Source organism: Lithobates pipiens, unplaced genomic scaffold (genome assembly GCF_037356315.1).
Source record: "Lithobates pipiens isolate NorthernLeopardFrog02 unplaced genomic scaffold, aLitPip1_a1.2 Scaffold_27, whole genome shotgun sequence".
Lineage (NCBI taxonomy): Eukaryota > Metazoa > Chordata > Amphibia > Anura > Ranidae > Lithobates > Lithobates pipiens.
This window is the reverse complement of record NW_027507788.1, coordinates 68,145,736-68,167,327: the sequence shown is the minus strand read 5'-3', so window position 1 is coordinate 68,167,327 and position 21,592 is coordinate 68,145,736. Positions and strand designations below refer to the sequence as shown.

Sequence of the window (21,592 nt, the reverse complement as noted above, 5' to 3'; positions counted from 1 at the left end):
CAAACAGCAGCTTGGCATTGCATGTTGTTATTGAGCTTATGGTCTACCAAAACCCCCAGATCCTTCTCCACTATGGATTCCCCCAGTTGTACTCCCCCTAGCATGTATGATGCATGCATATTCTTAGGCCCCAAGTGCATAACTTTACATTTATCAACATTAAACTCATCTGCCACATAGTCGCCCAATTAGACAGTGTATTGAGGTCGGCTTGTAAATTGGAGACATCCTGTAAAGACGTTATTCCACTGCATATCTTGGTGTCATCTGCAAAGACAGAAATATTACTTTTGATCCCAGACCCAATATCATTTATAAAGATGTTAAAAAGTAAGGGTCCCAACACTGAACCTTGGGGTACACCACTGATAACCTTAGACCATTCAGAGTAAGTCATTAACCACGACTCTCTGAATTCTGTCTTCTAGCCAATTTTCTATCCATTTACAAACTGATATTTCCAAACCAGTAGACTTTACCTTACACATGAGCCGTGTGTGGGGAACTGTATTGAATGCTTTTGCAAAATCCAAGTATACCACGTCCACCGCCACCCCTCTGTCCAAGGTTTTACTTACCTCCTCATAAAAAGAAATCAGATTTGTCCGACAACTTCTGTCTTTCATGAATCCATGTTGTCTGTTGCTTAAAGTGTTTTTGTTCAGCAAGAACTCGTCCATGTGGTCTTTTATTAAACGCTCCAGTATCTTCCCAGCTATAGAAGTTAAGCTAACAGGTCTATAGTTACTTGGTAAAGACTTTGATCCCTTTTTAAATATAGGCACCACGTTCGCCCTGCGCCAATCCAGTGGGACTATTCCCGTCATTAATGAGTCCCTAAAAATTAGATACAATGGCTCTGAAATTACAGAGCTCAATTCTTTTAGGATCCGTGGGTGGATGCCATCAGGGCCAGGTGCTTTATCCACCTTTATTCTGTTTATTTCTGGACCATATCACTTTTGAGCCATTGTGGATCATTTGGGGCTGTGTCACTATCACCCCCATTATGGACATGCGCTCCCCCATGCTCTTTTGTGTACACAGAGCTGAAGAAAGTGTTTAATAAATTAGCCTTCTCTTTGTCCCCAGTCACCAACTCTAGATTGTTTTGTAAAGGGCCTACATGCTCAGACTTGACCTTTTTACTATTAATATATTTGAAGAATTTTTTGGGGTTTGTCCTACTATCTTTTGCAATCTGTCGTTCGTTTTGAATTTTTGCATCCTTGATTTCCTTTTTACATATTCTGTTAATTTCTTTGTAACATTTAAATGACACTAGTGATCCTTCATTTTTTATATTTTTTAAAAGCGCTTCTCTTACAGTTTATAGCTTTTTTAACTTTGGCCGTGCGCCACATAGGTTTTGTTTTTAGCCTTTTAAACTTATTGCCAATGGGAATATACTTTGCAGTGAGGTCCCCAACAGTCTTTTTGAAGAATTCCCATTTCTGTTCTGTGCCCATTGAAGCGAATATTCTCTCCCAGTCTAAGTCCTGGAGAGTAGCCCTCATCCTCGGAAAATTAGCTCTCTTGAAGTTAAGTGTTTTTATCTTACCCGTATGTATTTCTTGTTTAGCGCTAACATCAAAGGAAATCATGTTATGATCACTGCTACCCAGGTGTTCCTTTATCTGGACATTAGTAATAAGCTCCGCATGGTCTGACTGTTCAAGATTCTAAGGGCAGACGTACTGCCCAAATTTTCCAAAATGTTGATAGGCAAGGTCCTCTAACCTGGACCATCTCCCCTGGACAGAAGCTTCTTCCAGGGCTGCTCCCTAACCTAGAAGGCTGAGATCTGTTAACACTTTTCAAGATACAGGTAGAAAAGATTTTCCCTTTTGCTGCATAACCACCAAATTAGGCTCTGACTTACGTCGGGAGCCAAGTGTATTTGGGAAAAAAAACCAAGGCCTGAACCGACAGGATGGTGTTTTGAAGCAGTCTTGTGTAAAAACTGTGCGTTAAGGGACGGCCTCGGAGGAGGCCACTATTTCCCCCCCAACGATCTCATGCACAGCAGAATGGAAGGATTTTTCTTTGTTTTGATAAGTTGAATTAGTCCTACAGTGGAACGGATTCTTGTCTGGGGTAAGAATACATTCTTCTCTACGGTATCTATAACCAGCCCCAAGTACTGTAATCTCCTTGATGGTTTTAAAGGAGGATTTTCCTAGGTAGAGTATCCAACCCAGAGATTCCAGGTAGTTTTCAGCTGACACTGACACTCTTCTCTCTTCAAAGCACAGTATGAATGCTGGTAGCCAAATCTGATGCAGAGGACCGCATGAGAAGAAATAATGTTAGGGTGTTGGGCTTGCCAGAAGGGGCAGAGGGTGATTACCCGGCTGAATTTGCGGTGGAATTCAAGACCCTACTGAACCTAATGGAGGTATCTTCCACATATGTGGTGGAGGGGGCTCATAGGGTCCCCACTGGCCACTACATGGCAGGGGTCCCACAGAGACCTTTCCTTGTGCGGTTCCTCAATTATAGAGACTGCGACCACATCCTTAGCGAGTCCCACAAACACCCTAACCTACTAACCTATGAGCATACCATGGTGCACTTCTCTGGATTCCTCTGCGGAGCTGCACAAATAAAATAAAAAAAACGCAAGACCTTCATCTATATCCGCCAGAGACTTCATGAATGTGACAAATACTCCATGTTATATCCAAGCCGCCTGCAGGTCCCTCATGGTCGATCTGTGCGATTCTTTGATAACCCAGAAGACGCAGATGCCTGGCTGCTCCCCCTGAAGTGATTTTTCAGTACACTCCTGAAGCTGCATATCTCATCAGTTGCTTTGTTGACACTGTTATGCCACTGCACTGGCCTTAATCGTTGTGTGCCTTCAAGTTAAGGCAGGGGACCACCTTATACTCAGGTTATCCTTGCTAAAATATTCATAATGGTATCCTATCCCGGTCTTGATTGCCCCCTTCAACATTTCTTCATAAGATCTGTCCATGGTTTGTTTCATTGCGGGCACATACGATGGCCCGACCCCGTTCATGGCAAAGTTTATTCAGGTCCATATTTGACCCTGGCTCTTTGGAACTGCTACTAACTGGAACATCACACCTTCGCTACGAACCCGTCCCCCCAATCGGGCACGTCTGGAGTGCTTGGCCCTCCCCCGATCTGAGGGGATACATGTCCCATCACTCTCATCTGCTGTTGCAGACCAGTTACCAACCAGGATCTAACCTGGAGCTTAGAGCCTTACGTAGGCGATTTCTGCCATCAAGATTTGTGGGTAAAACTGCCTTGGCGGTAGCTGGGGATACGTCAAGCAGTAGGGTATTACATGTACGGTTTAGTTTGTTATTACTCTTGCTCGGGTTTTACATGTTTTTTCTTGCTGGAATATATTTCTTCCCCATGGACACTGACAGTTCTGGACTCCAATTACTCCTGGCTCCCGGTCTACTGTTCCTGAATTTGTCTGTTCTCATTATCAACGGGTGTTGACTTAAAGTTGCTTTCTTGGAATGTAAGAGGTCTGAACGATAAGGCGCAAAAGGTCTTTATTTAAAATTTCTGCAGTCTCACAAACCTCATTCTGTTTCTGCAAAAAACCCACCCAACTGGTAGTAAAATCCCAACTCTTAAAAGGTCTTGGGTCAGACAGGGGTTTCATGCCACCTACTACTCCTAAGCAGGGGGGGGAGGGGGGTTACCCAACAGTATGCATCAAGCACACATAATGCTGCTGCCCAAACCGATTCAAAACCTAAAAGTTTGAACATGTTGTTCCTCCTACAAGGCTATATCTTTGCCGAATTGAGACCTTAAAATACTTAATGGTAATGTTTGAACGGATCCTAAATGAAAGATCAGATGCTACAAGTAGAGCAAAGCATAATATAAAAGAATGGAACTTCGGTGTACACAAATAAATCCGTTCCCAACATGTAAATATATATTGCAATGAAATTAAGTATAAATAATGCCTATACACAATAAATGTATACTGTAATAAAATTAAATATAAATAAATGCCTATTAGGGCTGCAACTAACGATTATTTTCAGAATCGATTAGTTGGCCGATCAGTTAATAACCTTAAAAAAAAAATTGATATAGAGAGATAGATAGATTATATATATATATACACACACACACACACATATATATATATACATACACACACACGTCAAATTGCCGTTCCTTTGAAACCACAGTTCACGAGAAGATTTAGAAATAGAAAACTTCTTAGTCAAAAGGAATTTTCAGACAGTGTATGTGGTTTTCGTTCAGATATTACATTTCATTTTAAAAGCAAGTGAAAATTTCAAACAAAATTCTTTCAGCGAAAGTAAAAAGATTTTTTGTCTGAATATTCTCATCCAAAAACGGATCTGTGTGGCCAACATAAGGCTCGGCACACACCTATGCAGCTTGCTTTTGATCCGTTTCTGCAGTGCCTTTTGATTTCTGCGCACGTGATTTTACTGGAATTTGCTTTTTTTTGGGCAGATTAAAAAACACAAATTGCTGCAAAAACGCATTACATGCTTTTCTGCAGCTTCTCCATTAAAGTATATTGAACCAATAAAGCACCATTTTGCGTTAAAAGTCCCCGACCCTTTCAGATGTGAACGTGTCCCATAGAAAACCATGTAAATTAACTGTAGTGCATTTCTGCAAAAAGCACCAAAAAAAAAAAAAAAAAAAAAAAAAAAAAAAAACACAGATGTGAACCAGGTCTAAGACGTTTAGTAACACAATGGGGTTAAAAAAAAATAAAAAATGTGCGCTTTATAGTAGAAAAAAGCAGACCGCTACTGCAAGGGGTTCATTTTTTACTGTAGAGCAGTGAAAGTAATATTTACAGTACCGATTATTTGCTCTTTTTGCATTATAAAGGGCTCATTTTAGTTTAACCCATTATGTTACTGCCCCATTAATCGATTATGAAAATAGTAAATCGATTCATTTCATAATCGATTAGTTGTTTCAGCCCTAATGCATATACAGAATCCAAACTAATAAAATCCAAGAATGCAGGTAATAACGAACCCACGTGCTGAAAAATAGATACTAAAGTGCTAATGCCCAGCGTGCAATCATAAGGTGACAGTAGTGCGTACTACATAGCTGGTACTATGGTTGTGAAAAAAACATCTGCATGTATAAAAACACTAAAAATATAAATAAACCAAAAGAAGAAAATCAATGTCCAACTCAAGCAAGATAAATCACTTTTAAAAGTACACAGTGTAACAATCATCTGTATCCAATATATAAAGTGCTTGGTGCTGCTAAACATCATTCAATAAAGTGCTGTAGATAGTGGAAGTCAATCCTGCGTGGTGAGTATATGGGTGTCCCCTTACCTCACTGCTGTAAGGTTACAGCATAGATGTATATGACTTGTGGGGTCCTTAGTGGACCCGTTAAGAATTCCTATTGTGGTCCCCCCAGATCCTGGTTGGTGTTTTTGCCCTGTCTGTTACAGGTAGTGTATGGTCCCCTTTAAGGATAGTCTAGGGCTGCTCAGGATGGAAGGTCTCTCGAATCTTCACACTTAGCGAAATTGTCATCTTCAGCGCGAAGAAAACTTGAGTTACCAATAACAACAGAAGAAGTAACCTCGGCAATAAAGATGTTGAGGCAAGGAAGGGCTCCTGGTCCAGATGGATTTACTCTGCAATATTTTAAAAGTTTTCAATCGCAACTTGTCCCCTATATGGTTAAAACATTTAACATACAAGGGAAAATCAGGCCTCCACCTGTAGAAGCATTAAGGGCACACATCGTACTTATTCCAAAAGAAGGAAAGGACCAATCAATATGCAGTAGCTATCGTCCAATATCATTATTAAACACGGATTATAAAATATTTACAAAGATACTTGCATCTCACCTAGAACCGTTTATGACGCAGCTGGTTCATTTGGACCAAGTGGGGTTTGTCCCCACACGTGAAGCTAGGGATAGCACAATTAAGGTCCTGAATTTAATTCAATATGTAAATCATAGGAAGTTGCCGAGTATCTTTGTTAATACAGACGCAGAAAAGGCCATTGATAGGGTCAATTGGTCCTTTATGTTAGGAGTTTTAAAACAAATGGGCCTTGGGGATTGAATGTTGGACTGGATAGCAGGAATATACTCAAAGCCACAAGCATTGGAAAAGGTTAATGGGATAAACTCTGAAAATTTCCCAATATCTAATGGGACACGTCAGGGATGCCCCCTGTCACCTCTCTTATTTGCACTGTCACTAGAACCACTGTTAAATAGAATTAGACGGAACCCTGATATTAAAAAGGTATCTTTATAGCGGATCAGGAATATAAACTTTCAGCATATGCAGATTTATTATTTTCACTTTCTAATCCACAAATATCATTACCCAATTTATAGGGGGAAATTGAGCATTACGGAGTTCTAACTAATTTTAAAATAAATTATAGTACCGTATATACTCTAGTATAAGCCGAGATTTTCAGCCTCTTTTTTGAGGCTGAAAGTGCCCCCCTCGGCTTATACTCGAGTCATCGCTGTCTGCCTGCTCGATCAGCGTGTCGAGCAGACAGACAGCGGACATTCTACCCTTCAAACGCCGCGCCTCCGCCTTCGCCTGTGATAGGCGGAACACTGAATTTCCCAGCAGCCTGTGTTCCGCCTATCACGGACATCGTCTCATCCTCGTACTACGGACGAGGATGAGACGATGTCCGTGATAGGCGGAACACAGGCTGCTGGGAAATTCAGTGTTCCGCCTATCACAGGCGAAGGCGGAGGCGCGGCTTTTGAATTTTAGAATGGCCGCCGAGGCGCCGACGAAGAGCGGCGATCCTGGCAAGGCACGGGACGGAGGCAAGGCAAGGCACGGCACGGGACGGAGGCAAGGCACGGCACGGGACGGAGGCAAGGAGGCAAGGCACGGCACGGGACGGAGGCAAGGAGGCAAGGCACGGGACGGAGGCTCGGGACACAGGTAGGCTGGACACACACACACACACACACACACACAGGGATGGATGGATGGAGACACACACACACACACACACACAGGGATGGATGGATGGAGACACACACACACAGGGATGGATGGATACACACACACACACACAGGGATGGATGGATGGATGGACACACACACACACACAGGGATGGATGGATGGATGGAGACACACACACACACAGGGATGGATGGATGGATGGACACACACACACACACAGGGATGGATGGATGGATGGACACACACACAGGGATGGATGGATGGATGGACACACACACACAGGGATGGATGGATGGACGGACACACACACACACACAGGGATGGATGGATGGACGGACACACACACACACACACACAGGGATGGATGGACGGACGGACACACACAGGGATGGATGGACGGACGGACACACACACACACACACAGGGATGGATGGACGGACAGACAGACACACACACACACACACACACACACAGGGATGGATGGACGGACAGACACACACACACACACACACACACACAGGGATGGATGGACGGACAGACACACACACACACACACACACAGGGATGGATGGACGGACAGACACACACACACACACACACAGGGATGGATGGACGGACAGACACACACACACACACACACACAGGGATGGATGGACGGACAGACACACACACACACACAGGGATGGATGGACGGACAGACACACACACACACACACACAGGGATGGATGGACGGACAGACACACACACACACACACAGGGATGGATGGACGGACAGACACACACACACACACACAGGGATGGATGGACGGACAGACACACACACACACACAGGGATGGATGGACGGACAGACACACACAGGGATGGATGGACGGACAGACACACACACACACACACAGGGATGGATGGATGGATGGACACACACACAGGGATGGATGGATGGATGGACACACACACAGGGATGGATGGATGGATGGACACACACACACAGGGATGGATGGATGGACGGACACACACACACACACAGGGATGGATGGATGGACGGACACACACACACACACAGGGATGGATGGACGGACGGACACACACAGGGATGGATGGACGGACGGACACACACAGGGATGGATGGACGGACGGACACACACACACACACACAGGGATGGATGGACGGACAGACACACACACACACACACACACACAGGGATGGATGGACGGACAGACACACACACACACACACACACACAGGGATGGATGGACGGACAGACACACACACACACACACACACACAGGGATGGATGGACGGACAGACACACACACACACACACACACACAGGGATGGATGGACGGACAGACACACACACACACAGGGATGGATGGACGGACAGACACACACACACACACACACACAGGGATGGATGGACGGACAGACACACACACACACACAGGGATGGATGGACGGACAGACACACACACACACACACACAGGGATGGATGGACGGACAGACACACACACACACACACACAGGGATGGATGGACGGACAGACACACACACACACACACAGGGATGGATGGACGGACAGACACACACACACACACACACACACAGGGATGGATGGACGGACAGACACACACACACACAGGGATGGATGGACGGACAGACACACACACACACAGGGATGGATGGACGGACAGACACACACACACACACACACACACAGGGATGGATGGACGGACAGACACACACACACACACACACAGGGATGGATGGACGGACAGACACACACACACACACACACACAGGGATGGATGGACGGACAGACACACACACACACACACACAGGGATGGATGGACGGACAGACACACACACACACACAGGGATGGATGGACGGACAGACACACACACACACACAGGGATGGATGGACGGACAGACACACACACACACACAGGGATGGATGGACGGACAGACACACACAGGGATGGATGGACGGACAGACACACACACACACACACAGGGATGGATGGACGGACAGACACACACACACACACACAGGGATGGATGGACGGACAGACACACACACACACACAGGGATGGATGGACGGACAGACACACACAGGGATGGATGGACGGACAGACACACACAGGGATGGATGGACGGACACACAGGGATGGACGGACACACAGGGATGGACGGACACACAGGGATGGACGGACACACAGGGATGGACGGACACACAGGGATGGACGGACACACAGGGATGGACGGACACACAGGGATGGACGGACACACAGGGATGGACGGACACACAGGGATGGACGGACACACAGGGATGGACGGACACACAGGGATGGACGGACACACAGGGATGGACGGACACACAGGGATGGACAGGCATGTCTCACCCTCGGCTTATACACGAGTCAATAAGTTTGCCAGTTTTTTTGGGGGTAATTGGGGGCCTCGGCTTATATTCGGGTCGGCCTATACTCGAGTATATACGGTAAGTCAGAGGTGATGGGGATATCACTGGAGAATACCATTTAAAAAAATTTAGAGGATAACTTCAAGTTTAAATGGACAGCTACAGCGCTGAATTATCTAGGGATACAGATTCCACCTAATCTAATAGATGCATGCGTATTGAACTTCCCACCTTTATTTAGGGAAATCAGTACAAGGTTGAATGAGTGGAATAAATCTTCACACTCCTGGTTTGGAAGAAGTAATATCTTGAAAATGAACATAGTCCCCAAGTTTCTTTATCTGTTTCAGGCGCTACCAATCCGGATTCCACTGGCCTTCTTTAGTAAAATTCGGACAATTTTTACAAAGTTTATATGGGCAAGTAAGCACCCTAGGATTAATAGGAAATTACTAACTATGCCTAAAGAGGCAGGTGGAATCGCAGCACTGGACTTATACAAATACTATCAAGCTACCTAGTTGGGTAGAATTGTGGATTGGTGCCGTCATAGAGACAGTAAAAAGATGGGTTGCTATGGAACAACAAGCAAGTCCCATTCCTTTAGACAGAGCCATGTGGTGCGGCACAGCTATACCTCCCATATTAAGAACTCATCCCTTAATGGGACCTACGCTCCAGATGGGAACTAGAGCGGTGCAGAATCCCAGAATCTCAACAGTAAAATCTCCTCTATTTCCCATTCTAGGGAACCCACAATTCCTGCCTGGCATGGAACCAGGTATATTTAGAAATTTAAGAGAGAAGGGTTGTTTCCAGGCACTAAATTTGAGATCTAAAAAATGGCCATCAATAGAAATGTTAATGCAATCAGGACAATATGAACTACCCCTCTGGCAGGTGTTACAGGTTAAACATTTTTTGGACACTTTAGGACCGACTAAGGATTTTGACCGGCCACTTACTAAGTTTGAAAAGTACTGAGAGAAGAAGGAGTCCCTCTCCCATATCATCTCCAAAATATATGCATTGTTAATTTCTCCTTTGGAGGATAATGATATAGTGAGTTTGGATAAATGGGAAAGAGATCTTGGACAAACCTTCACCCAGACTCAACGTCAGAAAATACTACACTTGACTTTGAAATCATCTAGAGGTGTTAAGATACAGGAACTAAATTATAAAGTATTAATGTGTTGGTACTATACTCCATCAAGAATGCATACTTTTTTTCCAGAGACATCAGATAAATGTTGGAGATGTGGTAAGGAGAGAGGCACTATTGCCCATATTTTTTGGCATTGCCCAGTGATTAGACAGTTTTGGGAAGAAGTTCGGAAAATCTCTCAATTGTTTACAGAATATCATCTCGAGGAAGATCCAGCTTTTTTCCCCATTACAATGTACACATATCCCATTAGAGAGATACAAGAATTCAATGTTATGCCATCTGGTGAATGCAGCTAAAAGCTGCATAACCATTTGTTGGAAGGAAAAGGGGGCACCGAGATTCTCGCAATGGTTAAACGAAGTAAGGAAAATTGGGATCATGGAGAATCTGATCCCTATGCCTCCTGAGGAAAGGGAAGTCACAGCGCAAATTTGGGCTCCATGGGACATTTTTTTTTACAGTCAGAGGAGGGGAAGAGGTTGATTGCAGAAGAGACGGAGGATTAGATGAGCTGGTTGAGTAATGTAAACTAAACCCGCTGTTGGGTGGGACCAATCTTCCCTTCCCCCCCCCCCTTTTTTTTAGGACCGCTATGGGGAATAGATATTATATACTGTATTGGATATCGTACTGATACGGTTTTGTTTTGTTTATAAAAAGGGCAGGAATACATTATCTTGTACTTTATTGATGCTGTTTAACCACTTGCCGACGAGCGCACGACGATGTACGTCGACAGAATGGCACGGGCAGGCAAATGGGCGTACATGTACGTCCCTTTAAATTTCCACCCTGCCCTCCCGCGCTGGTCAGGACCCCCGTGAGTCCCGTCGCGGGACCCGCGGACTCGATCACCGCGGGCATCCCCGCGATCGTCTCACGGAGCGGCCGAATGGAGAAGTGCCGTTGTAAACATTTCTCCATTCTGCCTAGCAACTAGTGACACTGATCTCTGCTCCATGTGATTGGAGCAGAGATCAGTGTTCACTAAATGAAAGCCCAACCCCCCCCACAGTTAGTAACACACCCCTAGGAACACTTAACCCCTACACTGCCACCCACTGGTTAACCCTTTCACTGCCAGTGTCATTTACACAGGAATCACTGCATTTATATAGCAGTGATTACTGTATAAATGACAATGGTCCCAAAAATGTGTCAAAAATGTCCGATGGGTCCCCCACAATGTCGCAGAAAAAAAAAAAAAAAAATTATTAATAAAAATGCTATAAAACTATCCCTATTTTGTAAACGCTATAACTTTTGTGCAAACCAATCAATAATCGCTTATTGCGATTTTTTTTACCAAAAATATGTAGAAGAATACGTATCGGCCTAAACTGAGGGAAAAAGTTTTTTTTATATATTTTTGGGGAATATTTAAAAGTAAAAAATAATGCGTTTTTTTAAAAATTGTCGCTCTATTTTTGTTTATAGCACAAAAAATAAAAACCGCAGGGGTGATCAAATACTACCAAAAGAAAGCTCCATTTGTGGAAAAAAAAAAAAAGGACGTCAATTTTGTTTGGGAGCCACGTCGCACGACCGCGCAATTGTCAGTTAAAGCGACGCAGTGCCGAATCGCAAAAAGTGGTCTGGTCTTTGACCAGCAAATTGGTCCGGTCTGAAAGTGGTTAATAGAATATTTGGTTATTAGAAAGTATTTTTTTTTTTATAGGTAATTATTACTAATAACTTTTGTTTTGTATTCCTGCAAAGAAATAAAGAATTTAAAAAAGGATGGAAGGTCTCACCACAATACCACATGGAAGGGTTAAAAGCAAAGAGGACGGATGCCTCAGTGTAGTATTTAAAACGATTATCTATTAACTTTTAAAATAGGCAAACAGGTACTCACAAACATGGAATGATAACAGCAGTGTATAAACGAGCAACGAGCTCGATAAACGTCACTTCTGGTTGCGGTCCTGACGAGTGTTCGTTACGGGTCATGTGACTTCATCCCGTTACCAAACACCAACCAGGATCTGGGGGACCACAATAGGAATTCTTAAAGCGAAAGACCACCAAGGACCCCACAAGTCATATACATCTATGCTGTAACCTTACAGCAGTAAGGCAAGGGGACACCCATATACTCACCACGCAGGATTGCACGGGACTTCCACTATCTACAGCACTTTACTGAATGAAGTTTATCAGCACCAAGCACTTTATATATTGGATGCAGATGATTGTTAGGCCCCTTTCACACATGCGGATGGTATGTCCGTATTTCATCCATCCGTTTGCGGATGAAATACGGGCCATACATTCATCCCTATGGGATAGCGGGTGTCTGCGGATGAGCATCCGCAGACACCCGCTATTGTCCGCCTCCGCAACTGTCCGATTCTGCAGACGGAGGAAAATCCTATTTTTCTGTCCGTCTGCAGAGCGGATCGGATGAACATGGACACACGGTCCGTGCTCGTCCGATCCCCATAGGAGGAGAGCGGAGAGCTGACAGGGCGGTCCCCGCACAGCGGAGACCGCCCTGTCCGCAGCTGGCTCAGAGGGGACAACGGAGCAATCCCCGCTGAGCGAGCGGATCATCACGGGGCGGATCTTTACTGATCCGCCCCGTGTGAAAGAGGCCTTACACTGTGTACTTTAAAAGTGATTTATCTTGCTTGAGTTGGACATTGATTTTCTTCTTTTGGTTTACCGGTATTTATATTTTTAGTGTTTTATACATGCAGATGGTTTTTTCCCCAACCATAGTACCAGCTATGTACGGAACTGTGGTACGCACTACTGTGTCACCTTGTGATTGCACACTGGGCATTAGCACTTTAGTATCTATTTTTCAGCACATGGGTTCATTATTACCTGCACTCTTGGATTTTATTAGTTTGGATTGTGTATAGGCATTATTTATATTAAATTTTATTGCAGTATACATTTATTGTGTACAGGCATCATTTATACTTAATTTCATTGCAGTATATATTTACATGTTGGGAACGGATTTGTGTACACCGAAGTTCCATTCTTTTATATTATTGCTTTGCTCTACTTGTAGCATCAGATCTTTCATTTAGGATCCGTTCAAACATTAACATTTGATAGTACTGATCCTTTCTTCCCTTTAATTTTTGATACAGCGCACCACTACCCTTTAATCGTTTATTTTCCTTGGGTTCAGACATTTCCCCCAGTGTGTGCAGCGGTACACCCATTAGGAGTTCAGTGATTGGCACAGGAATATCCCCCCCCCTTTTTTATTACTCACCTGAGGAAAATGCCTCAAGTCTTGGTGGCCTTCGACTATCAAGAAGGCTTTTGACACAGTCAGATGGTCATATATGCGGCAGGTTCTAGAAAACTCTGGCTCAATATTTAGGAAATGGATAGGCTTACTCTATAGGGCTCCTAAGGCCTATATCAACCTGAATGGTAAACCATCACCCTCATTCTCAATCAAAAGAGGGACAAGGCCCCTGCAGGCACCCCAAGCCCCCTTTCCCCTGCACCGTTCACCTTAGTGATGGAGCCTTTGGAGAATGCCTTGAGGAAGTCAAGCAGGGTGCCTGCCATCCGTGTAGATTCTATTATCGCAAAGCTGGCATTATATGCAGACGATTTGATCCTCTTCCTACAGGACCCTGGCCCCTCACACTCTCGGTGGTGCTTAAGCTTCTGGGTCGCTTTACTCTGGCCTCAAAACCAATTGGAGTAAATCACTTATTATACTCATAGATCCAGGGGCAAAGAACATGATTGATCCTACTTCACCTGTGCAATGCGCAACCACCATCAGATACTTAGGGATTAATATTTCTTTCAATGTCGACAATTTCAGTAAACTCAGCTTGTCACCAGTACTAAAGTAAGTACCAAGTACTAAACAAAAGTTGAAAGCTTGGTCGAATCTCCCGTTATCTCTCATAGGAAAGATTACATTTAATAAAAAATTCAAATTCTACTGGTTTTGCTGAATAACTTTAGGCATTCTCCGGTATGGATACCAAAGACTTTTTCAATAATTAGACTCAAGAATAGCTTCTTTGCAGTGGCAGTCACAGTGTAGGCCCTGGACACAACCGGGGATTGGCTTGCCCTGGTTTTTTTACACATACTATTTACCGGTCATGCTCCCGCATCGACAGACGACACTAGTGCATCAGTAGTTCTGAAGGAAAAGCATTCAGGCTCCTTTGAGGCTCTTCGCAACACTTTACAGGGGTCGGCGGGTTCCTATACACCCTTAACACTTGCTATGAAGGCGATTATTAAAGCATGGCATATAGCTGTGCTTAAACCCACCCTAGTGAAAGTCCATTGGTCCCCCAACACACCTCTTTGGTGCAACCCAAGGTTACAAGGATTTTATTTGTTGCAGGACCCAGGGCTGTGGGTTAGCAAAGGCATTAATATCTGCTGGACATATGTGATGGGTCTGGGTTATTCACATTTGACAGACTGAAAAGTGAATTCCAACTCCTGAACTCTTGTCAGCTCAGTCATGCCTTTGATTCACAATTCAAATCCCTCCCAGCTTAGGCTGGAACAACATGACCTGGAGGCCCTATTGGGAGATGCTAATCTATCTAAACCATTATCCCAAATATAATGAGCAATGCTCTCCTCCACCGGAGGTTGGACTGGATGGTTTGCGTGGTTTATGGTAGGTGGAGATGCAGGAACTGGAAGAAAGACTGGGAAGATATTTGGGATTACCCATTTCAGCCACTGGTTGTGACTAGGGAAAAGCCGATTCAGTTCAAAGTTCTACATAGAATTTAGATAGATGGATACATAGAACACCACAATGCTTAAACCATACATACCCTGCCTTCTCAGCCAACTGTTGATGATGTTCTGATACTCCCGTAGGCTTCACACACACTTTGGGATTGTCTACATATCCAGGATTATTGGAGTGTAACCAAATTTATCTATAGGTTAACCACTGACCGTCAGTATCTGTCTCCTTGGACTGATAGTCACTGGCATTTGCTAAAGCCACATGCACCCTATGAAGCATCCTTCTATTTTATGCAAGAAAGGCCCTAGTACGTAAATGGAAGTCAGATGGTCCCCCCACCATATCAACATGGAAGTTGTCGGTATGCTGTGATAACCCTCTATAAAAAGGCCACATACTGTTGCAGAGGAAGTCCTAAGAAATTTGAAAAGATTTGGCACTTGTGGACTGACTCAGACCACAGCAGATGATCAGAACGTAGTGGCTGAATCTAGTTAGATCTTCCAGATATCTACTTGGCTCCGTAGGGAGCGGAGGTCTATGCTTGGGCTGTGAGAGTGGTTGCGTAGGCCCAGAAATCAACGTACCCATACTATAAACCTACTAAACCTATAATGTCCAGTTCTGGTAGCCAAGACGGAGTGAAAGTCCTCCAAGAAATAGTACTCCTTATCATAGTCCTACCCTGTGTAACCTGAGAGGTGTATATATTTTAGGTTTCGAATTTCTGATGTGTTCTCCCAAGTTGTAATCTGTAATGCACATGGCCATGTGCACCAATTAGCGGGGGAATGCCCCAAAGGCTGTTTTGTACCACTCAACCACAAACTTTCAATAAAAAATAAAAGGAGAATGCTATAGATATAGATCCACATACTTTATATAAAATAGAGTGCCTAAACCACAAAATATTTTTAAGTTAATTGACTAATGTAAATATCCCATTTTTTTATGCAATATTTACCTCAGCCAAGTACTACATTAGCAAGTTTTGCCGGTAGCGAATTGGCAGCTTATTTTGGATAAAACACAAAATATATCTCCTGCAATAAGAAATTGTGTTTTGACTTCTGTTTTTATGTTTCAATATTTTTTGAGTTTTACAAGTCAAGAGAGAAATAAACTTAGGCATATCAATCGTTATAATACAATAAAAGTAATTTATATGGAACTGTATGGTAAGCAAACGAGGTTAGGTAAAACATATATGCTCGGTCATCAGCTGAGCAAAGGGTTGGGGGTGCCGCCCCGCCTGGGCACACCAGCAGGACCAGACCACCTGCCCCCACGTCTCTACTAGCTTTTTTTTTTGATTTACCCTTCCAATAAAGTTTGCCAAAAAAGGAGCTAATCCAGAAAATAATTCTCCAGTATAACCTCATTACGAACAGTTATAACACAATACATCAAGATGGCTAAACTTTCTAAGGACCATACTACCGTGTATGATGTTTTGCTAGATTATAGCACATTGTTGGTGACAGTTTGTGGTGTCCCTCTCTCCACTTGGAGATCGGGATTGTGTGTATAAAGAGATTGATATGAGAAGAGCGAAGAGAATAGGAAAGAAAGGTGTGGGAAAATAAAAGACGAAAGGAGAAGAGGGTAGAATACCAGAGAAATCCGTGCACTCTCATGAAGCAGTCCAAACCCCTATTGTCACAAAGGGTCAGATATTTGAGCCAGGGTCCCAAGGTTTTTTCGAACCTAGATTGCTCATCTAACAAGATTGCAGAGAGGCGTTCATTTATCATAATCCACAAAAGTTTGGATTTTACCAAGTTAGTTAATTTGAATCGTGGGGGATCTCCATGACCTAGCAATCGCTATCCTGGCTGCCGTGAAAATAAAAGCTATGAGTTTCCCTGCCCATCTAGAGGTGCCAGCCAACGCTTGACCCAGCAGGGCTTGGTGTGGAGCCTTTCGTAAATTCACCTGTGTGAGCGAATAAACAAGATTATAAATACGGATCCAGAAGTGTTTTACCTCGGGACATGTCCACCATTTATGTAAAATTGTACCCTCTATCCCACAGCCTCGGAAGCACCTGGAACCCATGCTGCTAGTCTTGTTAGGACCATGTACCATCTCATAAGTACTTTGTAGTTGGCTTCTATTAAGGATGTATTTATGTACGATTTCAATGCATTTTGTGACATTTTAGCCATTCTTCCATTTCCATTGTTTCCCCTAAATCCTGTTTCCACTTCGTCAAAGTACAATTTTTCTAATTTAGAAGTCAGAACTACATAAACATACTGGACACATCTCCAAGTTTTATCAAGAGTCCTACACAAATTCTCCATTGGTGTGTAGGTGGCGATATCAGACATACGTTGTAGAGAATTTAAGAAATGGGCTATTTGGACGTAGTGGAAGAATTTTGAGTTTGGGAGTTGATATTTGTTCCGTAAGGTATCCCTGGAAAGAATCAAAAGTCAAAAGGCTTTGCAAGTCTATCCCACAAATGCAGGGAAAAAGATAGATTGATTGTTGCCACATTAAGTGGTTAATTGGTCTTGTTGAATGTAAGGAAGATTCCAATGTCATCCAAATTGGTGGTGATGAGGAGTGGAACCATATTAGTTGGGCCACTTGTGCCGCCCAGTAATACATGGCTAGGTCCGGGACTCCCAGCCCACCCGCGATCCCGGTGTATACATTGTATGCCTGTAAACCCGAGGTCTCCTGTTCGCCCAGATAAAATTTCAGGATCGCCCTTTGAAATTTGTGCAATTCAGGCATGGAAATCTGGACTGGCAATGTGCTGAATAAATAAAGCAGCCTAGGTAATAGGTTAATTTTAATCGTATACAGTCTGCCGTACCACGACGGTGGGTTGCGTTCCCATCGGTGGAGGTCAGCCTTCATCTGTTTATATGGGGGGGGGGGGGGTAATTTGACCCATACAGCTTGTCCATTGTGAAAGTCAAAAGGATGCCTAGATATGGGAGGGTCCTTGTCTGCCATTTGAATGGAAAGGTGTCCTGCATTACGCAAAACAAATTTGGGAGCGATGTTGCCGGTGAGGCAAATTGATGGAGGATATGGTCGGCAAAAAGAGCACATTTGTGCTCTAGTCCTCCACAATGTATGCCTTGATTACGGGGTGATTCTTAATTTTAATGGCCAGGGGTTCCAGCGCCAGTATGAATAAAAATCAGGGACAAGGGGCACCCCTGTCTAGTAACCCTATGGATGTCCAATTGTGATATCTGTGGCCTTTCACCATGATCTTAGCTGTTGGGCTGCTATAGAGGGTTTGTAAGACAGTTAAAAATTGTGGCCCGAATCCATAACCTTTTAAGACATTAAGAACAAATATTCCCATGACAGGGAGTCAAAAGCCTTGCAGAGATCTAATGACAACAGCATAGCTTTTCTAGATCCTCCACTATCCCAATCAGATTGTACTGCTGATATTAGATTTATTAGTCTATGGGTCTGGTCTGGAGCCTGGCGATTGGGCACAAACCCCACCTGGTCCGGATGAATATATCGCGCTAAAAAAGTATTCATTCGGTTCGCTAGCACCTTGGTCATTAATTTGAGATCTACATTAATATGCAATATTGGACGGTAATTGTTATAGTCCCTGTGATTCTTTCCAGAAATTGGGATTACATAAGGGCTGTATTCTCTTGACTGGGCAGGAGGGAGCCTCTCTTCAAATCACTGAAGGAGCAAATGTGTGGTACCAGCAAATTAACATACTTTCTGTAATAATGTCCCGAAAATCCATTTGGACCAGGTACCCTCGAGGGGTGTAAACTTGATAGCTGCTCTGACTTCCCCTTCAGTAAAGTCTTCTTCCATTAGCTCTAAATGTTCTTGTAACAGTTTAGGCAGTGGAATGTCATTAAAGAACCTGCCAGCTGCTGTTATAGGAAAGGTTTTCAGTGAAGTATAGAATTTGGGATAATAGTCGTAAAACGATTGAATTACTGGTTCTGGGTTCTTGGTCACTTTACCATCCCTGTGCCGTAATTTTGGGAGGGCAGGATTGTAGGGGGCAGGGGAAAGTTTCCTGGCAAGTAGGGTATTCGGTTTGTCTCCCATCGTGTAAAAGCTATGCTTCGCCCAGCGGAGGGATTTCTCGGCAAGACTAATGTTTAGCGCCCTACGGGCTGTGTCTATTTTAAGTCTAAGTCTTAAGTCTAAGTGGGGGTTCCTTCTTTGTTTGCATAAACATGCTTCTAAGGCCTTTGCCTGTTGGATTGTTTGCATATGCATACGTTTGTTCCTAGCAGGCAGTTGAATCAGTTTCCCCCCTAATGGTGGTTTTATGTGCTGCCCAATTAATACTAGGGGAGGTGTCTGCAGCTCGATTTTCTGAAAAATATTGGTGAATGGCCATTTCTTTTTTTTTTTTGTAGATAACTAGGTTGTTTAGCAGGGCAGGGTTGAGCCGCCATGCGGAGGGTCTTGGTGTGGTCCCCAAGTCTGACAGGTTGATTTGCACAGGAGAGTGGTCTGACCACGTGGCTGTCAATATCTTGGCCGATCCCACTGAGGGGGGGGGGAAACTGATTCAACTGCCTGCTAGGAACAAACGTATGCATATGCAAACAATCCAACAACAGGCAAAGGGGGGGGGGGGAGTGTGTGATGGGGAGAACGCGTGATTTACTCTAGAGTATGTCTTGTGTACTTGCAAATAGCATGTGTATTCCCTGGATTTGGATGTAGGTCTCTACATATGTCTATAAAGGTCAAAAGAACGTAGCAATCTAGCCAGCTTGCAGCCCTGTGTTTTGGAATATGTTTTAGTACTGGTTTATATGGGTTGGATCTGTCTATAGTTTGATCTAGGGGAACCTTGCCATCTCCGCCTATAATGATGTGGCCCATGACCTGGGGGGGATCAGCGTCACCAGTAATTTTTCAAAAAAATTGAATCTGTCCTACATTGGGGGCATAGTATGAGACAGATGGCTTGACCGTGGATCCACCCAACCACCATAATATACCTCCCCTTGACCTCAGTTTTAATTTAATAAATGCTGCAGTTAAAATCCAAATGCATAACAAAACACAAACACATTTTAAGATTAAAAAATGAACCTCAAAAAACACATATATAGGAGGCACCAGCTATCAGGCTCTAGGGAGATTTTTCAGCCCTAAAGTAAATTAAAGTTCAAAATGACTCACCTGTTTACTGTCCAACAATTTGGCTATGCTTTTCACTGATTCTGCATTTAAATCTACTTGTATCTCCTCCTGCACCTCCTCAATCGTTTCCAGGTCTTCTTCATCTAGTAGGCTTTCCTCTTCTTCCTCAGCTGCCTCCTCCAGGTCAGCTAGCAATTCATCCGCCAAAGACATGCTGATAAAGTCCTAACATAATAAGCATAGGGGTTTTTTTTATTATTAAAATTGAAGAAAATAAAAATAGATCTTTCTAGTCCACATTAACAAAAGCGGATTCTCATGGTTGCATTTTCTTGTTCTTATGATGGATAAAAACTGCTACATACAGCAAAATCAGTTTGGTGAACAGGGAGCCAGGCAGGCCTCATTCACACAGGCAAAGTGATCCATACACAAGTACAAAGAGCTGTTTGCACCCACATGGAATGCATAGTTGTGCAGGCAGACTGTTCCAATCAAAAACAAGAGGTTGGCGCAACAGACCTGCATGGATCTCCAAGCACAACCAGAAGTGTACATCCGTGTAGGTCCATGCAGCTTGGTCGTTATAGGTATACTGATCTGTACACCCCTGTGAATGAGGCCAAAAAGGTGCCTCGCCTTTTGGCCCCCTTGTACACAGCACCATCTAGAAGCAGTGCATCCCTCCCTGTGTCTTAGTGTCCCCGGGAGGGACTGGTGTAGCATGCAGCCCTGTTACTTTCCCTAGGGGCTCTAAAATATTATTACAGGTACTTATATAGCGGCATCAATGTATTATACATCAAAATCAGTCTGTGCCCTCAGGAGCTTAGACTCTAAGGTCCCCAAGTCACATTTGAACCAACGACCCTAGTGCTGTTAGGTGGAAGTGCTAACCACAACTTGGGCAGCACAGTGGTGTAGTGGTTAGCACTCACCTAGCAGTAAAAAGGGTCGCTGGTTCAAATCCCAACCACAACACTACCTGCCCGGAGTTTGCATGTTCTCCCTGTGCCAGCGTGGGTGTCCTCCGGGTACTCCGGTTTCCTCCCACACTCCTAAGACATGCGGGTAGGTTAATTGGCTTCTGTCCTAAATTGGCCCTAGTATATGAATGGGGACCTTGGATTGTGGGCTCCTTGAGGGTAGGGACCGATGTGAGTGTGTACAGGGATAGGGACAATTG

The 21,592-nt window shown here is 44.0% G+C and overlaps 1 protein-coding gene across 3 annotated transcripts in view; it reads right to left on the bottom strand.

The window, feature by feature from the left end:
* The window catches only part of LOC143933914 (U4/U6 small nuclear ribonucleoprotein Prp31-like), a 232,544-nt gene that overhangs the window by 190,636 nt on the left and 20,316 nt on the right, over positions 1 to 21,592 (bottom strand). For all 3 annotated transcript variants that reach the window (XM_077457063.1, XM_077457067.1, XM_077457066.1), the window contains exon 2: positions 20,446 to 20,631. In XM_077457063.1, coding sequence (XP_077313189.1) covers positions 20,446 to 20,619 — 174 coding nt within the window. In that variant the 5' untranslated portion in view covers positions 20,620 to 20,631. The remainder of the gene's footprint in view (positions 1 to 20,445; positions 20,632 to 21,592) is intronic.